A 16,833-nucleotide genomic window follows, 5' to 3' on the forward strand; every position below is an offset into this window, starting at 1 on the left:
TAATGAGAGGGGCTTATATACTACGTTTTAGAAAATATAATGGTTATTTTAGACATGAGTAAACAATAAGAGTTTAAATGGTCCATGGTCAAAACCACGAGGGCTAAAATAAATCTTAACCCTTATTTTTATCTTTGATTATGATTATGTCTTCCTTCTCCACTTGGTGAATAATGATGTTTGCTGTTAAGGGAGAATATTGTTGATGTCTTGATTAACTTGATGTGGATCGAACTCGTATGTATAAGGTTATTTGATGTAAAAGCGTTAAACTCCTGAAGCGTCACCTGCATGAAGACTGAGGTTACGAGAAGTTTCCCAAATTGATCCCTTCGATGCGTTAAGTTAGAAATCCACTGTCTATGTGTGTAGAAATGAAGTCCAAAAAACGGCAAGTTTGTACTATTTTATAACACTAAAGATGAGCATTTATATTTGGTCATCAAGGATATTCTTTATGAAGAAAGTTTGTAATTATCTTTCTGGTTATAAAGGATAAAAAAAGAAGCTTATGATTATCTTTCTAATCATAAATGGTAAGAATGAAGCTTACAAGTATTTTTTGTCATAAAAGATAAAGAAGGAAACTTACGATTATTTTTTTTTTGGTCATAAAGGTCACAAAGGAAACTTGCAATTATCTTTTCGTATTTGGATACCACATGACAATTACGTGTCGAATAATGATTAGCTGACATTATATTTATTCTCTATCATTTGTCCCCCCTCCTTAGAGGCATGTCTCAAGGCTCTTGCTAGAGAGGCTCGAAGTGCGATATTTAATTCATCCGACATGAGAGCGTTCAAAATCTCTTCTCATGGATCAGTTTTTTTGACTCGCACGTCTTGGGCACATTTTGTCTTATGCTTCTGTCATGGTATGTTTACTTACACAAGTTAGGATTCTCGACTTATGCGTCTCGGGACATTTTATTTTGTGCCTCCGTTATAGGTGGATCTTTATTCACAGTAGGTCGGGTTTTTCTGACTCACAAGTCATGAGCACATTTGGCTTTATATCTTCGTCATAATAGAATTCTCGTCACGCGAGTTAAGTCTTCTCAACTCATACACCTTGAATATATTTGGCCTTGTGTCTTCTTCGTGATGACGGGATGAATTATTCTATATGTTTAGGCTGAATTCTTCTAGCAGCAAATAAAAATATTTTAATTATCATTGATTGATACGTTTGCACAATATTAAATCAGCATCCACCGTCATTAAGATTTCATAAAAGGAATATTTGGATTGTCATGATGGCCAAGTTTTCAGAAAAATCTATAATCATCATGAATTATTGTCATTTACGCCTTCTTACAACATCATCATTATGGTTTTGGTTAAAAAATAACATCGTAATATGAACCGGCGTGTTTGACGCCGGCCTCACTGAAATTTCAGTAAGTGCGATGTCGTTGACGATAAGCCTCGAGACATGTTCGAGTTGGAAGAGTCGGTAGCGCAGGCTGTGGATGCAGAACTCGCGCTCGTTGTTCCCGCAGCAGAGGATGCGTAGGATAACCTGTACGCCTCGATGGGAGTCGCGTAATACATCGGCACCGCCATCGACGGTGGGAGCTCCGGCAATGGAGCCTCGAGGTTAAGCACGTTGATCACCTGTTTGATCGATGGGCGTCGATCGTAATCAGGATGAGCACACCACAGCCCCACAAGCATCAAGCACTCCATCTGCTTCTCGTCGTAGACGCCACCCAGTTTCTCATCGGCCGCTTCAAGTAATCTTCTCCTGCCGTAGAGCTCCCACACCCATTCCACCAGTCTCACCTTGCTCGCCTGCTCCATCAGCTGCACAGGCCTTCGTCCACATGCGATCTCCAGCGCCAAGATTCCGAAGCTGTAAACATCGGATTCCTTGCTGGCCTTGCCGGTGGTGACGCACTCGGGGGCCAAGTAACCCATCGTGCCTGCCAACACCGTCGTCTGCGAGCCGCGATCGTGGTCGACCAGCCTTGCCAGCCCAAAATCTCCCAGCTTGGCGTTGAACGCTGAATCCAACATGACGTTGCTGGGTTTGACGTCGCGATGCACCACGCACTGCTCCCACTCTTCATGGAGATAGAGCAACGCAGAGGCCAAGCCTAGCGCAACCCTGTGCCTCGCCGGCCACTCGAGAAGCCTGGCTGTGCTGTATAGATAGGAATCGAGGCTTCCGTTGGGCATGAACTCGTAGACAAGCGAGAACTCCCCGCGGTCGTGGCACCAACCCACCAACTGCACCAAGTTCCGATGCCTCAGCCGGCTTATGATCTTGACCTCCGAGACGTACTCCTTTCTTCCTTGTTTGGATCCCCTGGAGATCCTCTTGATTGCCACTTCAAGCTTCGAATCCTTCAAGTAGCCTCTGTACACCGATCCGAATCCTCCCTCGCCCAGCTTCTCCTCCTCGGAGAAATTCTTCGTCGCGTCGGCCAGTTCTTGGTAAGCGAACCTCTTTGGCCCTGTTTCTCTCTCGAACTCGTCATCCATGGTTCGGGAAAATTCCAGCTCCTCTTCATCTTCTGCATCCCTCCCAGTGGTCCTCCTCCTCCTCCTCCTCCGCAAAATTAAACCGAGCGAGCCCAACACAACCATTAGGACCGCTGCCCCGATTACTACACCGACCACGAGCCCCATCTTACTCTTCTTTTTTGGTAGCAAACTCGAGTTGAAAGACCACGACAGAAGGGCATGCGTCTCGGTTCCACTACCAGTGGCCGCGGAGAAGCCCACTGCTACCTTCTCTGGTAGAACATCCCGCAGATCAATGAGGTAGGAGAGGCTGGAGTTGCCGCTGGACCCTGCATCTGGAGTGTAAGTCATGAAGACGCTCAAGTTACGAGTGCTGGCGTTGTAGCTCACGCAAGCATTTACCTCCGTACCATCCTTGATATTGCTTCGCCAATCCACAACTGCAGAGGACTTGACGGAGTTGACATCGATTCCGATGTGGTTGGCGGATGTATCAAAGTCGTTCTTAAACGTATCGAACTCTACCGCCACTGTATTATTGAATGTTAAGTCAGCGGCAAGCGGAGTGCTGTTGAAGAGGCCGAGGCCGCCGCCGAGCGAATTGGGTGGGATGGCAGAAGGATACGACGACAGGAAGAAAGCGACACCATCGCCGGTCGAAGATTCATTCAGACCATTGATGGCGAAGACAAAACGAGTGGTGAAATCAGTCAGCTCACGGGTTTCAGGATCCCACAGGGGCAGCGGCTCCCCGTACACTGCTCGACCCCCGCTACTGGTGAGACTGCCGTCCAGCTGATTCTTGGTGAGCTGAATGCGATCATTGGCGACGTATGCATCCCCTTGTTGTTGGATTTTGGATCGACTGGATTGATCGAAAGAAGAGAAGTTGAAGGAGAGAGAGGTTGCCAAGGGGACAGCAATTGACAAGCAGAAGAAGATAGAGAAAACCCAGGATCTACGCAAGGTTGTCATGACTGACAAGTTCGAGGAAGAAGGACGCAAATTGGTGGGTGTTGGGCTGATGGCCCATATTCAGCCCACGTTGGCTTTATCAGCCCACAGCTCACACCCCCTCTTAACCTAACCCTAATTAAGATTAGGGGGGTGTGGTGGCTGCGTTTTAGAGGCAGATTAAAGCTATAAAAAGGCAGCAACGAGGCAGATCTTTGGAGCGACGAGATTCCAAAGAGAAGAAGGAGAACAAGGCAGAAGAGGAAGAGAAAGAAAGGGAAGAAGACAAGGACAACGCAGAGAGACTGTTCACAATCATCTAGCAGTGTTCTCATCTCAGGTTAGATCAAATCTACAGTAGGCTCTTGCTGTGATTACTTGGGAGGTTTTAGATATTGTGGGCAGTAACGTGATCCTTGTATCCCAGTTATTCTCTTGTGGTTGTTGCTTGGGTTTTGGGCAAGAGATTGAGATTTGTATATTCATTATTCTCATAGTGGATTATCTCTAGTTTGCCCCGTGGTTTTTACCCTTCACATTGAAGGGGTTTTCCACGTATATCTTGGTGTTCTGTTTGATTGTGTTTCCATTTTATTCCGCTGCGTATTTTGGTCTTCTAGTATTTGTTCCTATACAAAGGTTATTCCTGTTTATATCCCCACCAACTGGTATCAGAGTGGGGTTTTAGTGATTTAATTTTTGTATTTGAACATGGAGGCCAGTAATATTTCTCGCATGATTAGTTTGAATGGAAATAATTGGATGATATGGAAACCAAGAATGGAAGATCTCTTGTATTGCAAAGATTTGTATGGACCTTTGCAAGGGGATAGTGCAAAACCTACAACTATGATAGATGATGAGTGGAAGAGGTTAGATCGAAAAACAATTGGATTTATTAGACAGTGGCTTGATGATAGTGTATTTCACCATGTTTCTACTGAAATTTCTGCATATTCTCTTTGGAAAAAATTGGAAAGTCTCTATGAAAGAAAAACAGCTGGCAACAAAGCTTTTTTGATCAGAAAACTTGTGAACCTAAAATATAGAGAGGGTGCTTCTATTGCTGAGCATTTGAATGAAATGCAGAGTATTACTAACCAGTTATCCTCTATGAGAATGTCTCTTGATGATGAGTTGCATGCATTGTTACTTCTCAGTTCATTACCAGAAAGTTGGGAGACACTGGTGGTTTCCCTTAGTAATTCTGCGCCAGATGGTATTGTCACTATGAGTCAAGTAACAAGCAGTTTGTTGAATGAGGAGTTGAGAAGAAAGAGTTCGGCGACATCTCAGAATGATTCACAGGCACTTATCTCAGAGAACAGAGGAAGGTCAAAGTCTAGAAGCAGTTCACGTATGGGTAGGAGCAAGTCAAGATCAAGAAAAGATATTGTTTGCTATAACTGTGGTGAGAAAGGACATTACAAGAACCAATGTAAGCAACCTAAGAAGAACAAGAAAAAGGGAAAAGAAGTGGAGTCTACAGAGTCAAAGGATAATACTACAGCTACAGTGCAGGGTGGTGATTATTTGATTTTGTCTCCTTCTGATGATATTTTTTCTTATGTGTGTCAGGATCTTGAGTGGGTGATTGACACAGGTGCTTCTTATCATGCTACACCACGGAGGGAGTTTTTTGCTACATACAGGTCTGGAAACTTTGGTGTTGTCAAGATGGGCAACTATGGCACAGCAGACATCATTGGCATGGGTGATATCCATTTAAAGACCAACCTTGGCTATAAGTTGGTACTTAAGGATGTGAGGCATGTGGTTGACTTAAGGCTAAATTTAATTTCAGTTGGAAGACTAGATGATGAAGAGTATGAAAGCAGATTTCACAGAGGGCAATGGAAGTTCAGTAAGGGTTCTCTTGTTATAGCTAATGGAAAGAAATGTCATACTTTGTACAGGTTGCAGGCTAAAGCTTATGGTGAGCAGTTAAATGCTACAGAGAAAGACTTCAGTATGGAGTTGTGGCATAGGCGATTGGGACACATGAGCGAGAAGGGGCTGCAAGCTCTTTCCAAGAGAGAGGTATTACCAGATCTCAGAGGTATACATCTGAACCCTTGTATTGATTGTTTGGTTGGTAAACAACATAGAGTTTCATTTGCTAGTGCTGCTTTGTCTAGAAAAATGCATGCCTTAGACCGTGTTTATACAGATGTATGTGGTCCTTTGAGGACAAAAACTCCTGGTGGATCTGTTGATGTTCTTGGTATAAGTGGTGCACTTTATTTTGTCACTTTTATAGATGATTTTTCCAGGAAAGTTTGGGCTTATGCTTTGAAGACCAAAGATCAGGTTATTAATGTCTTCAAAGAGTTTCATGCCAGAGTTAAAAGGGAGACAGAAAGGAAATTGAAATGCATAAGATCAGATAATGGTGGTGAGTATATGGGATTGTTTAATGACTATTGCAGGTCGCATGGGATCCAACATGAGATGACAGTTCCTGGTACACCTCAGCATAATGCAATTGCAGAGAGGATGAACCGCACCATCATGGAAAAGATCAGATGTATGCTTTCACAGGCCAAGCTACCCAAAAGGTTTTGGGATGAGGCTTTGAGGACTGCAGTTGATGTGATCAACTTATCACCATGTACAGCCCTAGATGGTGATGTTGCAGAGCATGAATGGTCAGGGAAAGATGTTTCCTACAGGCATTTGAGAGTGTTTGGTTGTCGTGCATTTGCACATGTTCCAGATAATGAGAGGTCCAAGCTAGATGGTAAGTCTAAAGAATGTATTTTTCTTGGTTACTCACATGATCAGTTTGGTTACAGGCTTTGGGATCCAGAAAAGCAGAAGGTGTTCAGGAGTAGAGATGTGGTCTTCTTTGAGGATCAAACCTTTGAGGATTTGAAGAAGAAGGCACCAGCCAAGACTTCTGTAGAAGGATTAGCAGATTGTGACCCAGTTATTCCTCCAGTATATCAGGGTGATGGGGGAGATGTGCAGGAAAATAGTGTAGAGCCTGATATTGATTTACCTGCAGGACATGTTGAGCAAGAAGAAGTAGGAGAGCAAGTTCCCGCAGAACCTCAATTGAGAAGATCTTCTAGACAACGTCAACCTTCCAGAAGATACTCTACAGATGAGTATGTGATGCTTACTGATGCAGGTGAACCAGAGAGTTACCAGGAAGCAGTTGAGAGTGAGCAGAAAGAGAAGTGGTTAGTTGCTATGCAGGAAGAGATGGATGCTCTTCAGAAGAACCACACTTATGATTTGGTGCTGCTACCAAATGGAATGAAGGCCTTGAAGAACAAGTGGGTTTTTAGGTTGAAGACTCAAGAATATTGTTCTCAACCAAAGTACAAAGCTAGATTGGTTGTGAAAGGCTTTGGTCAAAAGAAAGGTATTGACTTTGAAGAGATATTTTCTCCTGTTGTTAAAATGTCTTCTATTCGTGTTGCTCTTGGTATTGCTGCTAGCCAGGACTTGGAGGTTGAGCAGTTAGATGTGAAGACAGCTTTCCTTCATGGTGATTTGGAGGAGGAAATTTATATGGAGCAACCAGAAGGCTTCAAAGTCAAAGGTAAAGATAATTTTGTCTGCAAGTTGAAGAAGAGCTTGTATGGGCTAAAGCAAGCTCCAAGACAGTGGTACAGAAAGTTTGATTCATTTATGACAGAAAATGGATACAAAAGAACGGCTTCAGATCATTGTGTATACATCAAATGGTTTGGTGAGAATTTTATTATTCTCTTACTTTATGTTGATGACATACTTATTCTTGGAAAAGATATGTCTAAAATTGACAGGTTGAAGAAGGAACTGAGTGAGTCTTTTGCAATGAAGGACATGGGGCCAGCAAAGCAAATACTAGGCATGCAGATTTCTCGTGACAGGAAAAACAAGAAGATTTGGTTGTCACAGGAGAAATACATCGAGAAGGTATTGGAAAGATTTAGTATGAGCAATGCTAAGCCAGTTGGTTCTCCTCTTGCAGGTCACTTCAAGTTGTGCTCAGAACAGAGTCCGTCAAGTGATGAGGAGAAGGAGAAAATGCAAAAGGTTCCTTATGCTTCAGCAGTTGGAAGTTTAATGTATGCAATGGTATGTACGAGGCCGGACATCGCATATGCAGTGGGTGTTACTAGCAGATTTCTTGCAAATCCAGGCAAAGAGCACTGGGCAGCAGTGAAGTGGATTTTTAGATATCTCAGAGGGAGCTCTAAGGTTTGTTTAAGCTTTGGAGGTGGACCACCTGCGTTAACAGGTTACACAGATGCAGATATGGCAAGAGATATAGATACGAGGAAGTCTACTTCAGGTTATGTACTTACTTTTGCAGGGGGAGCTGTGTCATGGCAATCCAGGTTACAAAGGTGTATTGCTCTCTCCACCACAGAAGCAGAATATATTGCTGCTACAGAGGTATGCAAAGAAATGTTATGGATGAAAGAATTCTTACAAGAATTGGGGCTGAAACAGGAAAATTATGTGATGCATTGTGACAGCCAGAGTGCCATCCATTTGTGTAAGAACCCAATGTTTCATTCCAAGTCAAAGCATATAGATGTCAGATACCACTGGATTCGAAATGTATTTGAAGAGAAGCAGTTGCAGCTTCAGAAAATTCATACAGATGACAACGGAGCAGACATGTTGACGAAGACCTTAACAAAAGAAAGACAGGAGATATGCCGACAGTTGGTCGGTATGGCTTCACATTGAGGAGTCATGGGACAGCCTCCCTTATGGGCTGAAGGGGGAGGTTGTTGGGCTGATGGCCCATATTCAGCCCATGTGGGCTTTATCAGCCCACAGCTCACACCCTCTCTTAACCTAACCCTAATTAAGATTAGGGGGGTGTGGTGGCTGCGTTTTAGAGGCAGATTAAAGCTATAAAAAGGCAGCAACGAGGCAGATCTTTGGAGCGACGAGATTCCAAAGAGAAGAAGGAGAACAAGGCAGAAGAGGAAGAGAAAGAAAGGGAAGAAGACAAGGACAACGCAGAGAGACTGTTCACAATCATCTAGCAGTGTTCTCATCTCAGGTTAGATCAAATCTACAGTAGGCTCTTGCTGTGATTACTTGGGAGGTTTTAGATATTGTGGGCAGTAACGTGATCCTTGTATCCCAGTTATTCTCTTGTGGTTGTTGCTTGGGTTTTGGGCAAGAGATTGAGATTTGTATATTCATTATTCTCATAGTGGATTATCTCTAGTTTGCCCCGTGGTTTTTACCCTTCACATTGAAGGGGTTTTCCACGTATATCTTGGTGTTCTGTTTGATTGTGTTTCCATTTTATTCCGCTGCGTATTTTGGTCTTCTAGTATTTGTTCCTATACAAAGGTTATTCCTGTTTATATCCCCATCAGTGGGGAGGTGATGAATGGGGGTTCAAATAGGTAGCGTTGGGGGAATCGATGTTTCAAAGTCCAACTAACCATTGTAATTAATTGAATAAGTAAATGCATATTCTTTCACTCTTCTTCTTCTTCTTCTTCTTCTTCTTCTTCTTCTTCTTCTTCTTCTTCTTGGAATTGATCAACCACGGCGACGGTCGTCACCCAATAAATAGAATCTTGCCAAATGTCATCGGAGGAGATAATTGTCCTGTTCCACGCACGTCATGCATAATTTCATACTTCCACTAGTAGAGAAGACCAACTCGAATAATCAAAATTTCCACCACCATCTCTCGATATCATTTTTATTAAAATAAAATAAAAATTGTAGGTATTTGTTAGTGTAAACAACCTTAAGTCGTGGTCTCAGGGCTGACACGGCTGGGTTCGGGTCCGAATAATTGGGGATCTTCCTGGGACGCCCCTTGAGACTGCTGAGGTGGCCGACTGCGGTGGTCCGATCGCGATGGAACAACCGTTGTTTTCACCGGGGACTCCTCGCTTGGACACGCGGTGGGAGGCGCTCCGTTTTCGCACCTGCACACAGGTCAGGTCGGGGGGCTCGACCTAACCCCTCAGACAGTCAAGTCAACGGATAGTCTTATTGAGCTTTTTTTTTCTCCTCTCCTTTTTCTCGAAGTGCGAGGGTTTTTATAGTGAAGGTTATCGTTGCTTGTTGTGCCCGCTTGCAGGGAGCAGGATCGTACTCTCGGTAACGTCTGACAGTGGTGTTGGCGTGGTGTGAATGACTGAGCCCAAGCAAGATGTTAATGTGCCTCGGTCGATGTTCCAATCTGTTTGACCAGGTGTTGTCAAGTCAACCGATGCGTAAGGCAGCTGACATTAGACCGAGTCTTATATGGGGCAACTGACGTTAGACCGAATCTTATCATCATTATTACCCTCATCAGTATTAATATCAAGCTATATAATTTTATATAGCCATTTAACTAGAACCTGTCGGAGCAAAACGTCTAATCGATGAAAACCAATCATAAGGTAGAAGAAAAATCCAATCATAATTCCAATCGGTTATTCGAACTCGTAAGTCGTATCTACTAGAAAATGGCCAATGATTTCCGTAGAGAAATGGGTTGGAAGTCAACGTCAGCTTGAACGAAGGCAGTCGTGACCGGGTGGCGTCTCGCAAAATATGAACCTCGGACTTCCAACTCATCTCCACATCACTAGATTTTATCCACGATCTTATCCAAACCATCTCATCCTGGCGGACCATCAATTAATTCATGTCACAGGCGCAGCAAAAAAAGCTCTCGATTGAACTTGTGATGCCGTGCCACTTTTTCTCGTTGTTCGTGATCCTCGTATAGATGGTTCATGTTCTTAGCCTTTCGGCGTCGACATGTGAGAAGGAAGGGGTTGGCCTTCACATGCACGCTCCTCCTTCCCCAGGCCTGTTTTGAAGATAAGGAAGAAAGAAGAAGAAGATCCATTATCACGATGGAAATTGTATGAAGGACATGCAGTCCGAGGATTCCATTCAACTTTTTAGTGACAAGATCTCGACGGATTAAATGCTCATGGATTAGCTTCACGGAGCAGACAGGGCTGCCTTCCTGTGCAGGACATGTTCTTATTTCCAATGAACTCCCACTATGAAGGTTTTCCATGGATTAGCCACTGCGTCTGCTTCCAGATCAAACTCCTACATTATATAGCACATTCGGATGACATAACAAGCTCCAAAATTTTATTCACATAGAACCTTGAACATAGTGTCGATAACACAATTACCAGAACGACTGCATGTAGAATCTCATAAGCTTGAACAAACAAGACAAACCATGGAACATAAGGTGATAAAGGGATAGTATCAGAAGTTTGAGAAGGGATTGCTACAAGTTTCCAAATGACGAGTCGGTATGCATCGATCATCTCGGATTGAGATGGGTCACACGGCTGGCTTGAATTCGGCACCGCCCATCTCGACGCGGACGTCGTCGTCTGCAATGAACTTGCCCCAGAACCAGTGAGCCTTCCACACCAGGATCATCTCTTCGATGGGGACATTCTTCGTCTCCGGGAGGAACAGGGCGATGAAGATCGTCATGACCACCACCCATCCAGCGAAGAAGTAGAAGAGGCCAAACTTCATGTGGCAGAGCATGGAGAGGAATGCTTGGGCGATGACGAAGGTGAAAAGCATGTTGACGGAGACATTGATGCTCTGTCCCGCCGACCTGATCTCCAGAGGAAAGATCTCGCTGGGAACCAGCCATCCCAGGGGACCCCAAGACCACGCAAACCCAGCTACGTAGACACAAATAAACAGCACCACGAATGCTGCATACGCCTTGGAAAGAGTAGCCTCCCCGCTGGTCCCAAATTTGATTGCGATCAAGGTTCCCACGATGATCTGCATCCATGTCAAAGCGCGCAAAAGTATCAAGCAATCGAGTGACCCGGTTGCATCCATGCAGAATTTGCAGTCACGAATCATATACCTGACAAATAATCATCTGGATTCCTCCTTGCAAGAACAATTTCCTTCGGCCGAGCTTGTCGACGGTGAAGATGGAGACGAAGGTGGCGAATACGTTGACGAGCCCGCTGATGACAGCGGACATGAGAGAGGCTTCGCTGCCGAAACCAATCGTCTTGAAGAGCACGGGTGCGTAAAACATTATCACATTAATCCCGGTGACCTGCTGGAAGAAGGGAATGAGGATGGTCATGGTGAGCTGCGGGCGGTACTTCCTCTTCATGATGTTGGACCAGGGATGCTTCACCACTTTGGACTCCTGGCTGGCGGCGACCAGGTCGTTGTACTCCTCGTTGATGTCATCGGTGCCGCGGATGCGGCGGAGCATTTGCTTGGCCTCCTCGGAGTGGCCGCGCTCGATTAGGGAGTTGGGAGTGTCAGGGAGGAACAGGGCGCCGAGGGAGATGATGCATGCGGGAACGGCGGCAAGTGCGAGGCTGACGCGCCAACCCCAGCCGCCCTTGATCTTGGAGGTGCCGTAGTTGATGAGGTTAGCGGCGAAGATTCCCACCGTGATCATGAGCTGGAAGCCGATGTTGAGCATACCCCGGAGGCGTGCCGGCGCCATCTCCGACAGGTACAGCGGAACAGACTACCAAACGATGGAATCACTCGGGTCATCAAAAAATAGCATCTTTTACCATAAGCAACTAAAGAAGGACGCCTATAACGATTCAAACAGGAAAGTCAATGCGGGATGAGGAACATGTTATTGTTCTTTAACCAAGAATAGTGAAGAGGGTGGAGTGAACAGCGGATGGACTCCAAGTATACCAGCGGAGCCAGTTGGCTACCTTCCCTTTTCTTCTTGTACGACTACATTTGGTGAAGCACTCTAGCGTGCACCAAAATGTTTCATTGCTTTCCCACCAACAAATTTTACGAGAGAAGAGTAAAAGATAAAGATGGATTCAGCTTTGGAGGAGAAAGGAGAAGGAAGAGCAGTTATAGATCGAAGTGATTTTTTCTTGAATTCAGAAGGAATCGGCTTCTATGAAGGCCTACCTGGTTGGCGAAGCCGACGCCGATACCGAGGAGAATGCGACCGAGGATCAGCATTAGAACGTTAACAGCAGCGCCGTTGAGAGCGGAGCCGACCAGGAAGGTGAGCCCGCCGCCTAGCATGGACCACTTGCGCCCGAAAGCCCTGGTCACCGACGACGCGAAGAAGGAGGCGATCAGCGCCGCCAGGTACAGCGACGACGTGAAGCTGGTCAGCAGCTGGCTGTCAAACTTGCAGTACTGGTTGGTGCTCTTGTCCGCCTTCTCCTTAGCCAACACCTCCGGGAAGAACTTGTTCAGGAAGGAATCCATCGACGTCACCCCACCTATTCACCAGCCCGACTCCCCCACCCATCAGATCCAAACCAGGAACGAAACAAAGAAAGAAAGAAGACAGCAACGAGAACCGATGTCACACCAGAGATTCCGATATCGTAGCCGAAGATGAGACCGCCGGTGGCAGCGACGATGCAGGTTAGGAAAACGAAGAGGGTGAGCTGCCCCGGGTACTCCTTCCCTTTCCCGGTGTTGACGACCCCACCGCCCGCCATTGTGCCCCGAGAAACAGACCGATAGCAAAACGAAAGCAAGCAAGCCGAAGAGGAAGGGAGGAAAAGAAGGATGGGAGAGTGAGGAAGCAGGCGAGGAGGTGTCTTTTATAGAAGGAGAACGATCGGGCTTCCATATCGGGTGCGGTGCGACGCGTTTCGGGTTCGGCGATCCGCAGGGATGATGCCCGTTGATTGGAGGCGACGGCGGATGAGCGAGGATGACAATAAATGACGCGCGCTAGTATGGTAAGAGTAATATATACAAAGGATAAAGTTTCGGATCCCATGAACCTTACTGCATTGGAGTCGACTGCTCCGAGCAACAAAATCCAAGGTTTCCTTGTAAGAACCAAATCCAATCATAATCTTAATGTTATGGTAAATCATCGATTTCACGCCTAATTTATGATACTATATATTGACCAATGACAGATGGGAGGTAGTAATACTCATCTCAACGGCTAATGGTCCGGTCACAGCCAGTCGGCCGCCATATGATATGAAAAGCTGGAGACAGACGAAGTGGATAATGGTTGATGCCGTGTGTAGTTCCCGAGAATGAAGAGGAGATTTCCAAAAGAACACTTGGGACTCATATTTACCTTTCACTTGGAAATGAACGGGTGGCCTCCCAATTTTAATGCCCGGGAATAGCTTACACAGGAAGAAGATGCCAATGCCACATCAGGTATTGTTGTCTCAGTGTATCTTAGCGTGCTCTACCAGAAAACGTCAGATAAATATGGGTGGGAGGTTTATGATCCAATTTTGACCGCGTTCTTTTCTGATGTATTATTTTTGTCTTATTTTCTAAGTAATGTGACCTATCTAATTTATTTTTAAGTATTATTGCATCGAAAATGAACAAAATATGTATCTCGTAAGAGAATGCAATGTCTCCTGCACGAGGGATAAAAATCGTTCTTATGTGAAAATTTTAATATTTAAATCTAAAATTAAATAATAATAATAATAATAATAATAATAATAATAATAATAATATTTAAATTTATTGATGTATATCTTTCGATATAACTTAAAAAATCTTTATTTGATCTATAAACAAATTATAGAGTTCTCCTCTCTCGGATTTGGGATAAAAAAGAGATAATAGAATATTTATAATATCTTATTAACTAGTTCACATGATTGAGAGAAAATCTGTAATCTCTCGATAATGTCACATGTTCATATATCCTTACTTATTCACATATCCATGTATCTACGATAAATAATCTCTCGATAATATCAAATGATTATTTGGTAAATGTATCCTTACGTATCCAATTATTCATTGAGTCTCTAAAAGGTCTTATCCTTTTATAGACGAGAGTAAATGATCTACGATAAATAATTATGAGAGTCTCTATAGACTATTTATTAAAGAATCTTACTATAATTAAACTTCATTTTTATAGGACGATATAACAATCCAATCATATCTGTAATATATACTTACAAATTAGATAGAGCAACATAATTTAACATTATCTCATTTGTTCTATTAATTGGTAAGATAAAAATGGATTCAAAATCAAAAAATAAAATAAAATAAAATTTATTTAAAAAATAATTTTATCTAACTAGATTTTAAAATTTAAAAATTATTTGTACGCTTGCGAATTAAGAAAAATGACCAATAAGTATAATAAATATAATAATATTACATTAAGCATGACTAGCAATACGACTCATGGTAATTGTATATTATCAATATCATACTTCCTTCTATATACTACAATACTATTAGCTCTTCCTAATGTAGTCTAAAATAATCTATGTAATTTATCTTATTAAAATAATTTTATTATCATATTCAACCATAATATGTACATACATAAATGTGAACGAGATAGCAGAAATAAATAACTTTAAGCATGTAAGCAAGAATGTCAATTATAATATTCATTAAAACATGTATCATCATATCTTTTATGGGTTGTTCATAAACTCAATCGTAAGAATATGTTCTTTCAAATACTTTAGACTATAAGTGCAAGTAAATAGACCAGCAATCAAATTAAAATAGTGAAACTCAAATTATTAATTAATAGTAATTATTATTTGACTATTTTCTTTAAATCACTAATTTCATGAGAATTCTTAACGAGTTCATTTAAAAAAAATAAAGAAGATGTCTCATTATAGTTGATGTATTTTTTATTAATAAAACCTTTAACTATAAGTCTTAGTTATATTATCTGATATTATACTTTCAGTGATATTTATATAATAGACTCTTTTATATTTATTCGATAATTTAAAGTCCTTTTGACTCCTATATAATAATAAGAAATGACAAGTCTTCTTAAGATATTCTTAAAATTGTCGATTGTGATTGTTCTATAAGATCATTAGCAGTAATATCAATATTATGTGAAAGTTAATTAATGTTATTTTATTATTTATTTTTATCAAATCATTTAATAATATGAGTAACAATAATTTCTCAAATGATAAAGATTATTAACTTGTATCTCCTTAGTATCAAGATTAAATTTTGAGATTTTTACTTTTATTGATTCGTTATTTCTAGAAATCTTGTATTACTAGATTCAACTATCATTATACTATGATTAAGAAAATAAAATATATACTCCTTTAAAATTTTCTAGATAAAGGGGTATTACCATATTCTTATATTATCATCGTACTGACTAGGAATCTTATATTACTAGATTGAACTTGTATCTCATTAATGTCAAGATTAAATTTTAAGATTTTTACTCTTGTTGATTTATTATTTTTTAGGAATCTTGTATTACCAGATTCAACTATCATCATACTATGATTAAGATAATAAATAATATGCCCCTTTAAAATTTTTTAAATAAATAATAAAATATTTTAAAAATAATAATTGAATCTCTTTTTTTCATGTGAATTGAAGACTTGTATCGTATCTTTGTAAGACAATCATAAATATATAAATATTTTAAGTTAGGTTTTCTATTCGTCCATAATTTAAAAGAATTTGATATAATTGAATTACTATGAATTCATATACACAATCGTCTTACAGCTTCTCCTTATATTGATTTAGATATAGAAGAATAACTCATCATGCTTCTAACTATATCTATAAGAGTATGATTTCACTTTTCAATAATCCTATTTTGTTGTGATATGTATGGGAAAATATATTAAGCACAAATACCCTACTTTTTCTATGAATCTAGTAAAAGAACTAGAATTGTAATCAGATTCTTCGTAACTACCATAAAATTTATCATCCCTATTAAATATAATAATTTTGACTCTTTTAATCTAATTATCTCTCAACTTCATTTATGTATACTTAAATATATTAATAGCTTGAGACCTTATATAAATTAGATATATATAGTCCCATCTCAATATGTTATATATGAAAGTGATAAAATATATCCTTTTAGTAAAATAAAAATATGGAGCAACCCATAGATATAAGCATATGTAATATTAAGGAGTCTAAAACTATATTTCATCCCAATATTTGATTACAAAATCATTATAAACTTAATAATTAAGTCTGATCAAAATATTTGATTAACATAAATTAAATTAATTAATTTTATAATTGAGGACATAAATTTTAAAATTTTGAAGGGTAAAACTATAAATTTTTATAGGATATACAATGGAAATTTTATATTTCTAAAGGATAAAACTCTTAAAAAGATATAAATTAGAATTAAATAAATTTAAAGAGATAAAACTATAGTTGTTGCAGGAGGCACGATCACTGTTGTGAGCGATTGTCGCTTGCATAAGGCGTCGCAGTAGCCATATGCGGCTGATGCACAAGGCGCTATCGTCACCACTGTGTGCAACTGCCACATGCTCATGGCCTTCTTGCTCATGCATGGTTGTGCACGTGTGTCGCCTAGTGATCCCCAAGATCGCCACGATGTGGCTATGCATACACACACGTGCTTATCGATACTGTTGGCTTTCGACGTCTAATGACACCATCCATGGCTAACTGCAACCAACACAGTTG

The 16,833-nt window shown here is 41.3% G+C and overlaps 2 protein-coding genes across 2 annotated transcripts; both read right to left on the reverse strand.

Moving 5' to 3' along the window:
- Positions 1–1,389: 1,389 nt before the first annotated feature.
- Positions 1,390–3,447, reverse strand: LOC135619417 (L-type lectin-domain containing receptor kinase IX.1-like). The gene has a single exon (XM_065121411.1). It carries the CDS (start codon positions 3,445–3,447, stop codon positions 1,390–1,392), a length of 2,058 nt encoding a protein of 685 aa, XP_064977483.1.
- A 7,037-nt stretch (positions 3,448–10,484) lies between these two features.
- Positions 10,485–12,933, reverse strand: LOC103993922 (sugar transport protein MST3-like). Its single transcript, XM_009414162.3, has 4 exons — positions 12,719–12,933; positions 12,304–12,626; positions 11,261–11,890; positions 10,485–11,172 (listed from the first exon to the last, which is right to left on the reverse strand). The coding sequence occupies exons 1-4, from the start codon at positions 12,849–12,851 to the stop codon at positions 10,708–10,710; spliced, it is 1,551 nt and encodes a 516-aa protein (XP_009412437.1). The 5' UTR covers positions 12,852–12,933; the 3' UTR covers positions 10,485–10,707.
- Between the last annotated feature and the right edge of the window lie 3,900 nt (positions 12,934–16,833).

The sequence above is a fragment of the Musa acuminata genome, chromosome BXJ2-8 (genome assembly GCF_036884655.1).
Source record: "Musa acuminata AAA Group cultivar baxijiao chromosome BXJ2-8, Cavendish_Baxijiao_AAA, whole genome shotgun sequence".
NCBI classification, from domain to species: domain Eukaryota; kingdom Viridiplantae; phylum Streptophyta; class Magnoliopsida; order Zingiberales; family Musaceae; genus Musa; species Musa acuminata.

Excerpts from the sequence above, each read along its gene's own strand:
- LOC135619417 (XM_065121411.1), bottom strand. The coding sequence starts at position 3,447 with ATGACAACCTTGCGTAGATCCTGGGTTTTCTCTATCTTCTTCTGCTTG.
- LOC103993922 (XM_009414162.3), bottom strand. The coding sequence starts at position 12,851 with ATGGCGGGCGGTGGGGTCGTCAACACCGGGAAAGGGAAGGAGTACCCG. Across the intron at positions 12,627-12,718 it reads CTACGATATCGGAATCTCTG|GTGGGGTGACGTCGATGGAT; the intron begins GTGTGACATCGG and ends GCTGGTGAATAG. Across the intron at positions 11,173-11,260 it reads TCCAGATGATTATTTGTCAG|ATCATCGTGGGAACCTTGAT; the intron begins GTATATGATTCG and ends ACATGGATGCAG.